Consider the following 8,633-nt stretch of genomic DNA (forward strand, 5'->3'; position numbering starts at 1 on the left):
CAGAAAGAACCACAGCTTCATCCCATCCATCTCTAGATGGAGACTCTCCTGTGTCCACCCATCAGAATTCCCAGACTTAATCAGGCTATGGTGAGTAATCCCTGCCTCTGGCAACGCACCTATAAAAGATAAATTAGCAAGCGATGTTTTGCGAACTGAAGGATTACAAATATATACCTTGATACTCACTGGGAATGCCAAAAATTTAAAGTGTGGCCAGCAAGATGAACAAAACTGCTAGAAATCAAATTGACAGAAACATACCTGTAGTTTGAACCCTGCTCCCCCACTCTCCATGACACAGCTCTATATCAATATCTTCTTTAAGGCTTGCTGTTTTATTTCTTTCTCCTGCCTTCTAGAAAGCCTTTGGAGCTTTCGCCAGGGGAAACAAATTAAAGTGGATTGGATAATTAAAGGGGAATTACATGTTTGGAACTAGGACTGTAGACTGGGATTTCTGTTTCCGTGCTTAAAACCTGACCCCCCAACAATGTTTTTCTTTTTTTCTTTTTTTATAATAATTTTTATTGATTTTTATAGAAACAAAACATACAAAATAAGCTCAATCCCTTCATTTGCCTTCCACCCACAAGACCACTTCTGCCACCAGTGATACCCATGGGCATTGGGAAACAAAGGGGTCCATTTTAAGCTGGGTTTGACCTCCCCCCTCCCCCCTCATCCCCCCCCCTGCCACTGAGAGGACAGAGGCGGAGGATCTCTGAGGTTTGGTTTGTCCCCCAGCTAATTCTCCAATATAACACTTTAGTTAACAACAAAACAACAGATAGGAAAAAAAAAGAAAAAACAGGAAAAAAGAAAAAGAAAAAAGAAAAAATATAAATTCCAAGTCTTATTCTCTTAACAGTTTGCTTGCGGCTTCCCCGGCTCTCTTCCTCCTGGATTTCCTAACCTCTTCAATTGATTATGGCGGGTTTTCTATTCTAATTCAAAATCTTATTCTTATCATATTGACTTAATCCTCCTCCTTCTTCATGCTGCCCCCCCCCGGAGTCCCCTCCTGCCACTAGGGTAACCCGAGGGGTTCAGCAGTCAAAAGGTTCCATTTTTGTGTCTGGGTTTCCTTCCACCCCTCCCTCTCCCCTCAAAACACCCCCAATGTTTTTCTTCTTCAGGGGCAGAAACAGCGGCAACTTTGTTACAGCAGGGATATGGAGAATGTTGACCATGCTCATTACCTCTTTGTGGGTCTGCCACGGTCATCTTTTGGACACCTACGGAACCGATTGCTGGAAGAGATGGGCCTTTGCCTTGATCCAGCAGTGTTCTCACCTGCTGCAACAATTAAAACACAATAGCAGAGACCAATGCTCCTGATATTTGAATGGTCGAACTCCCTTTGTAGTTCTTTCAGCTCCTCAAGACATGAATCCAAGCGCTGTGTAATATAACCCGTTGTTCACATTACACCAACAAGGATGGGCTTTCTGATCAGAGCAATACATAGGCAAAATGCTGCTCAAAGACATAACAGGTGCTACACATGCCTACACAAGCAAAGGCATTGATCCCACAATGACACACACCATGCAAACCCCCTTTAAGGGAAATGGGCAGGAACAACTCAGCATGGCAAGCGAGTCTGCTCACTTCCAAGCCCACAGGATCACATTCTGTGGTCATCTGTGGGCAACCCCTCTTCTTTGTCATATCCCATGAAACAGAAACAGCTTCCAACTTCCCCTTCCAATTATTATTATTATTATTATTATTATTATTATTATTATTATTATTTAAGTTTGGAGTAATAAGTGAGCTCTTTGGGTACACCCCCACAACCCCACCCCATGGGTGAGAGATTGGTGATACAAAGGTTTATTCAGTTTTGAAAATTTATTGTAGCAAAGGAAAATCAATATACATAAATGAATCATTGCAAGGGAAAAAACATGTGGAGTAATGTATACAAGCGAAATCTTAGAATATTATTATTACAGGGTAAAATAAAGTGGGTTTTTTTAAAACAACAACAACAACAATCACCCTGTATTGATAAACCTTCAGGTAAACTGGCCATTACATACCAGGAGCGCAGTATATAAGATTAAAAATAACTACAAACTACAAACACCACTGCACTCTACATTGGCCCACTTAACTCTACCAGCCCTCTATTTAAAACTTACTGCATTATCATCCACCACTGTTACAGAATTTGGACAACTCCTAGAGACCACAGAAACCCCTTGTTTCCTTGCCTTCTCATTTTTAAACCCAGATGCTCCAAACAGGACAGGTATTTGCCCTTCATTGCAACAGGGAGCAGGTTAAGGGGAGATGTGATAGCCATGTTCAAATATATAAAAGGATGTCCTATAAAGGAGGGAGAAAGGTTGTTTTCTGCTGCTCCAGAGAAGTGGACATGGAGCAATGGATTCAAACTACAAGAAAGAAGATTCCACCTAAACATTAGGAAGAACTTCCTGACAGTAAGAGCTGTTCGGCAGTGGAATTTGCTACCAAGGAGTGTGGTGGAGTCTCCTTCTTTGGAGGTCTTTAAGCAGAGGCTTGACAGCCATATGTCAGGAATGCTTCATGGTGTTTCCTGCTTGGCAGGGGGATGGACTGGATGGCCCTCGTGGTCTCTTCCAACTCTATGATTCTATGGTGTTTAGGACCAACAGTTCAAATCAAAAAATTCTTGCATTCCATAGCCCAGTATCCCTGGATCAATCAAAATATGAGGAGACCTATGGGAAGTTCAAAATTATTTGGAGGATGGCTATGAAACAGATTTGGTGAAATACTGAATCCAGAAACAAATCTGCCTAAATTGTTACAGTAGGCTCTTGCATCCTAAGCCACTTGCACTCTACACATACAAAAATACAACAAAATCCTTCAATTCTTTCTCCTCATGAGTTGCTCTCTGCTATTCATCTGAGGCCTCAGCATTATGATGTAGCATTTAGGGGCAAAGATGCAGCCCAATAACCCAGCACTGGAGCACAGGATGGAGAAGATCTCCACCACTACCATATCCTTCCCTTTGGTGCTCAGATAGGTTGGAACAAAGGACAACCAAACACTGCAAAAGAGCAACATGCTGAATGTAATGAACTTGGCTTCATTAAACGTATCTGGTAATTTGCGGGCTAAGAATGCCACAATGAAGCTGGCAATAGCCAAGAGGCCCAAGTAGCCCAGGACGGAGTAAAACATTGAAACGGAGCCTTCATTACATTGCACAATGATTTGCTCTGCTACGGAGTTCATGTCTAAATCAGGGAATGAGGGAGCAGTGGTCAGCCATACAGTACAAAGACTTGCTTGGATAACAGTGCAGGAAAGGACAATGGAGTTGCTCAGTTTTTTCCCCACCCACTTCCTCAGCTTGGACCCTGGTTTGGTAGCCATGAAAGCTACAACCACGGTGATGGTTTTGGCCAACACACAAGAAACAGCCATTGAGAAGACAATGCCAAAAGTTGGTTGTCGGAGGAGGCAGGTCACTGTGTTAGGTCTTCCAAGAAAGAGCAATGTAGAGAGGAAGCAGAGCAGGAGGGAGATGAGCAGCGTGTACGTGAGGTCCTGGTTGTTGGCTTTGACTATAGGAGTGTCTCTGTGCTTAATAAAAGTTCCCAACACCCAGGCTGAGATCAGGGAAAAGGAAACAGCAATCACGGCTGAACTAATCCCTAAAAGCTCTTGGTAAGATAGAAAGTTTATTGTCTTAGGGATGCAATCATTTCTGTCTTTGCTTGCATGCTCTTCCTCTGGGCATCTGAAACAGTCGTCAAGATCTGAATGAAACATGGGAAGAGATAGAATTTGATGATCAAATTTTTGCAAAATTCATTTTTTAAAAAATTGAGTTATTACAGAAACAAAAAGAACAAATAACAAATACACCCTTTACACCCGTACCATACAGAAAGTTAATACAATCATTCCAAACCCAATACAAAACACAAATGACTTCCCGTCTACTCCTTAATTCAGATGTAGAAAATTGGTTGCCGATAAAAACTATTATCATTATTAAACTGCTTCTATATTAATCTTGAGTCTCACATTGTTCTCGAAGCTACTACTGAAATTAGTCAAATGCTGCAACAGAATTTAAACTGCTATATTCATTTTTAAATACATTTTTAAGACTTCCCATTTTGATATGAATACATGCTTTGGTGTATTCTTTATTTTTTCAGGCAATCTAATTCCGCGCATTCAATCAATTTCTGAATCCATTCCTGCATGGATGGGAGTTTGCCAGATTTCCAGTTTGCAGCAATTAACATTCTTGCTGCAACTGTGGCGTATAAGAAGATATCCTTAGTTTTTTGATTAAAATTACTCAAATTATTGCAAATTTCAAATGAGCTGATGGTCGTATAACAATGCCACTCAACAACTATTCAATTGTTCTTTTGCTTGTAGTTGCTTAGTTTATCTTGGGTAATTAAATCATACTGGGTGCAATGGAGGTCACTCCCTTATTAGGACACATTCGACTGCAGCTTGTTGAGCAATCCTGGGATATAGCTGCCAAGTCTCCCGTATTCCCTGGGAAATCCCCATTTTCCAGCTGTTCCTAGCTGAAAAAAACAGAATTTTTTGTTTTTCCCCAGTTTATTCTGGTGCGGCGGCCATTTTGGAACTGGGCGGAGCATGGTCAAAAGTGACTTTTGATGCTGCTCTGCCCAGTTCCAAAATGGCTGCAGTGCGACTTCTGGCACGGTGGCCATTTTGGAACTGGGCAAAGCAGCATCAAAAGTCACTTCTGAGCATGCTCCACCCAGTTCCAAAATGGCGGCAGCGCTACTTCCGGTCTGCTACTTCTGGCCTGGTCCCTTATTTCTAGGACAGCAACTTGGCAGGTATGCCTGGGAGGCAGAAACTTATTTACACACCATTCTTATTTAACACTTGTAAATTGACAATTATTTGACTTCATAAGGAATTAACTATATAACGGGAAAACGTACCAGTCTGGTTTGAAACTTTCCCTTCTGGACATGGAACACAATCATAGCAGCAGAATTGTTCTCTTTCCTTCCTTTTCTTCTGATATCCCAGGTGGCAGTGCTCGTTGCACACAGAAAGGGGAAGCAACTACCCTTAGAGATAAAAGAAATTGTGGAGTTGTTTTTATTTTTATTTTTCAATCATGCAAGGGCCAATCACCCTTCTTTCTTTTTTGAAAGGCCAGTCAATAAACCCAGTGACTTTTGCCTGGAATGATGCAGTGGCGAAGATTTCTGCTCCAGCACCGGCAGTGGCGTACATCCGGGGGCGAGGCTTGCGCAGGTCCTAGGGGGCATGTAGCACGTTGGGGGTGTGCGGCAAGTGGCGCATGTCCCGGGGCATGCGCGGTGTGCGGCGAGCATCCTGGGGATGCGTGGCGAGCGGTGAGTGTCCCGGAGGGGGCGGGGCGGCCACAATGTCACCCTCTGGGATGGCACCCGGGGCGGGTCACTCCCCACGCGTGCACCTTAGTCTGCCAGTTGGATGATGCTTTCTACCCAGCCACACCATTGGTTCCTCTATAGCACTGTTGTCCACATCACATAGGAGCAACTATCTGGTTCTATTGCATTCAAAGCACAGGCTGTTTCATAGACATGCAGCACAACTAAGCAATGAAAGAGAATTAAAAGAACTGGCAGAGGTGATTTCAGAACCACTGGCAATAATCTTTGAAAATTCCTGGAGAACAGGCGAAGTTCCAGCAGACTGGAGGAGGGCAAATGTTGTCCCTATTTTCAAAAAGGGGAAAAGAGAGGACCCAAACAATTACCGCCCAGTCAGCCTGACATCAATACCAGGAAAGATTCTAGAGCAGATCATTAAGCAAACAGTCTGTGAGCACCTAGAAAGAAACTCTGTGATCACTAAAAGTCAGCATGGGTTCCTGAAAAATAAGTCATGTCAGACTAATCTGATCTCATTTTTTGACAGAATTACAAGCCTGGTAGATGAAGGGAACGCTGTGGATGTAGCCTATCTTGATTTCAGCAAGGCCTTTGACAAGGTGCCCCATGATATTCTTGTAAAGAAGCTGGTAAAATGTGGGCTAGACAATGCTACCATTCAGTGGATTTGTAGCTGGATTACTGACCGAACCCAAAGGGTGCTCATCAATGGCTCCTCCTCATCCTGGAGAGTAGTGACTAGTGGGGTGCCACAGGGTTCTGTCTTGGGCCCAGTCTTGTTCAACATCTTTATCAATGACTTGGATGATGGGCTTGAGGGAATCCTGAGCAAGTTTGCAGATGACACCAAGTTGGGAGGGGTGGCTAACACCCCAGAGGACAGGATCACACTTCAGAATGACCTTAACAGATTAGACAACTGGGCCAAAGCAAACAAGATGAATTTTAACAAGGAGAAATGTAAAGTACTACACTTGGGCAAAAAAAATGAAAGGCACAGATACAGGATGGGAGACACCTGGCTTGAGAGCAGTACATGTGAAAAGGATCTAGGAGTGTTGGTTGACCACAAACTTGACATGAGTCAGCAGTGTGATGCAGCAGCTAAAAAAGCCAGTGCAATTCTGGGCTGCATCAATAGGAGTATAGCATCTAGATCAAGGGAAGTAATAGTACCACTGTATTCTGCTCTGGTCAGACCTCACCTGGAGTATTGTGTCCAGTTCTGGGCACCACAGTTCAAGAAGGATACTGATAAGCTGGAACGTGTCCAGAAGAGGGCAACCAAAATGGTCAAAGGCCTGGAAACGATGCCTTATGAGGAACGGCTTAGGGAGCTGGGTATGTTTAGCCTGGAGAAGAGAAGGTTAAGGGGTGATATGATAACCATGTTCAAATATATAAAAGGATGTCATATAAAGGAGGGAGAAAGGTTGTTTTCTGCTGCTCCAGAGAAGCGGACACGGAGCAACGGATTCAAACTACAAGAAAGAAAATTCCACCTAAACATTAGGAAGAACTTCCTGACAGTAAGAGCTGTTCGGCAGTGGAATTTGCTGCCAAGGAGTGTGGTGGAGTCTCCTTCTTTGGAGGTCTTTAAGCAGAGGCTTGACAGCCATCTGTCAGGAATGCTTTGATGGTGTTTCCTGCTTGGCAGGGGGTTGGACTGGATGGCCCTTGTGGTCTCTTCCAACTCTATGATTCTATGATTCTATGATTCTATGATTCTATGAAAGAGAGTGCTTGGAATCCAATTGACACATCCAGTTGTGAAGCCACTTCCCTCACTCTCCATCCCCAAGAAAGTCTAGATGCCACACCTTGTTAAAGCTCCTGTGCCAAACAATTAGATCTTCATTGATCATGAATCCATTTTCTTCCAGAGCTCTAGGATCCTCTACCCTTCCAACTTTCACGCGAAGGAAAGAATTGTTTGGAAACATGATCATGTTCATTATGTCAAATCCACCGCTCCTTTCCCCTTTTTCATTAAAGAACACCGTCTCTCCAGCTGAGTTATTAAAGGAAATGTCTTGAAGATATGAGTGCATCTAGTGGAAAGAGAAGAACGTACAAGGAGACCAGAAAGTAATGGAGCTTGTTTTGCAGGAGATATATGTTATTGGATATGCAAAGGACTGAATAAACTTCTGTATTTCTCCACCAGTAAAAAAAACGATGAAGTATTCACAAAAATACACTCCTCTTTCAGCTCACTGAAAAGTTGACCAACCCTAAATTATGTGGAATAGAAAGAAATAATAAACCAAGAACAACCATTCCTACCTGATATTGTTTAGATCAGGGGTGGCCAACTCCCAAGAGACTGTGATCTACTCATAGAGTTAAAAACTGGGAGTGATCTACCCCCTTTGGGGGGGTTCAGGTCAAAGCTGTTGAGTTTTTTTAAGGAAGGGAAGCCCTGTTTTGGGGGGTTTAGGTCAAACTTGTTGAGCTTCTTTTAGGAGGGAGGAAGGCCCATTTTTGTTTAGGACTTCAGGTCATAGTTGTTCAGCTTTTTTTAGGGAGGAGGGAAATTTTGGGTTAGCTTTTTGGGGGGGTGCCAGTGATCTAGCAGTGATCTACCACAGACACCCAGTGATCTACTGGTAGATCAGGATCTACCTGTTGGACGTGCCTGGTTTAGATAGTATCATCTAAGAAATGCAGAATATAAAAAGTGGGATATTACATTATGGCAAGTGGAAAATTCATGAGACAGTAGCAGGTAAGATTCTTTTCAGTCTCAACAGCAGGAGAAATGAAGAACCCACAAACCATCATCAAATAAGATGCTTAACAGTCATTATTAATAGATGCTTAATAGTGGTTACCGATGGATGGATTGAAACAAACTAACAGAAAGAATGCAGTTCACACACATTACCTGCCAAGGCTGCACTTCTAGAAGTTCAAACCTTTCTCTGCTCATAATTGATCTATAGTTGGATCGATATGAGTACATGACGTGAAGAGCATGGGCCACAACATAGACAGCATTATAGATGCTGTAGCTGTGGGCAGTCATCCGCATTTCGAACTGAGGCCCAGGAAGGCTCTCCAGAGTCTCTTCCCCAGTGCAGGTTTCACTGCCTTCTATTGAGACATGGGATTTTTGAAGTTTACAGTCAAATGCTTTCTCCCAGAAGTCCATGAGAAATCCATCTCTCAAGTTACAATAAGGTTTTCTACTCTGAAGATATTCCTTGAACCCCAGAGGATCATTTGAGTGAA

General features: G+C 43.0%; 1 protein-coding gene across 1 annotated transcript; it reads right to left on the bottom strand.

Annotated features, from left to right (window-relative positions):
- Nucleotides 1-2,865: 2,865 nt before the first annotated feature.
- Nucleotides 2,866-7,450, bottom strand: LOC118078101 (vomeronasal type-2 receptor 26-like). Its single transcript, XM_060281384.2, has 3 exons — nucleotides 7,220-7,450; nucleotides 4,953-5,079; nucleotides 2,866-3,767 (listed from the first exon to the last, which is right to left on the bottom strand). Exons 1-3 carry the CDS (start codon nucleotides 7,448-7,450, stop codon nucleotides 2,866-2,868), a joined length of 1,260 nt encoding a protein of 419 aa, XP_060137367.2.
- Between the last annotated feature and the right edge of the window lie 1,183 nt (nucleotides 7,451-8,633).

This window comes from Zootoca vivipara, chromosome 12, assembly GCF_965207765.1.
Source record: "Zootoca vivipara chromosome 12, rZooViv2.hap1.1, whole genome shotgun sequence".
Lineage (NCBI taxonomy): Eukaryota > Metazoa > Chordata > Lepidosauria > Squamata > Lacertidae > Zootoca > Zootoca vivipara.

What these genes read in the sequence shown, in the direction of transcription:
- LOC118078101 (XM_060281384.2), bottom strand. Translation starts at nt 7,450, where the DNA reads ATGCACTCATATCTTCAAGACATTTCCTTTAATAACTCAGCTGGAGAG. An exon ending in GGCACAGGAGCTTTAACAAG is followed by an intron (nt 5,080 to 7,219) that starts GTGTGGCATCTA and finishes CTCTAAGGGTAG; the next exon opens with TTGCTTCCCCTTTCTGTGTG. An exon ending in GAAAGTTTCAAACCAGACTG is followed by an intron (nt 3,768 to 4,952) that starts GTACGTTTTCCC and finishes TGTTTCATTCAG; the next exon opens with ATCTTGACGACTGTTTCAGA.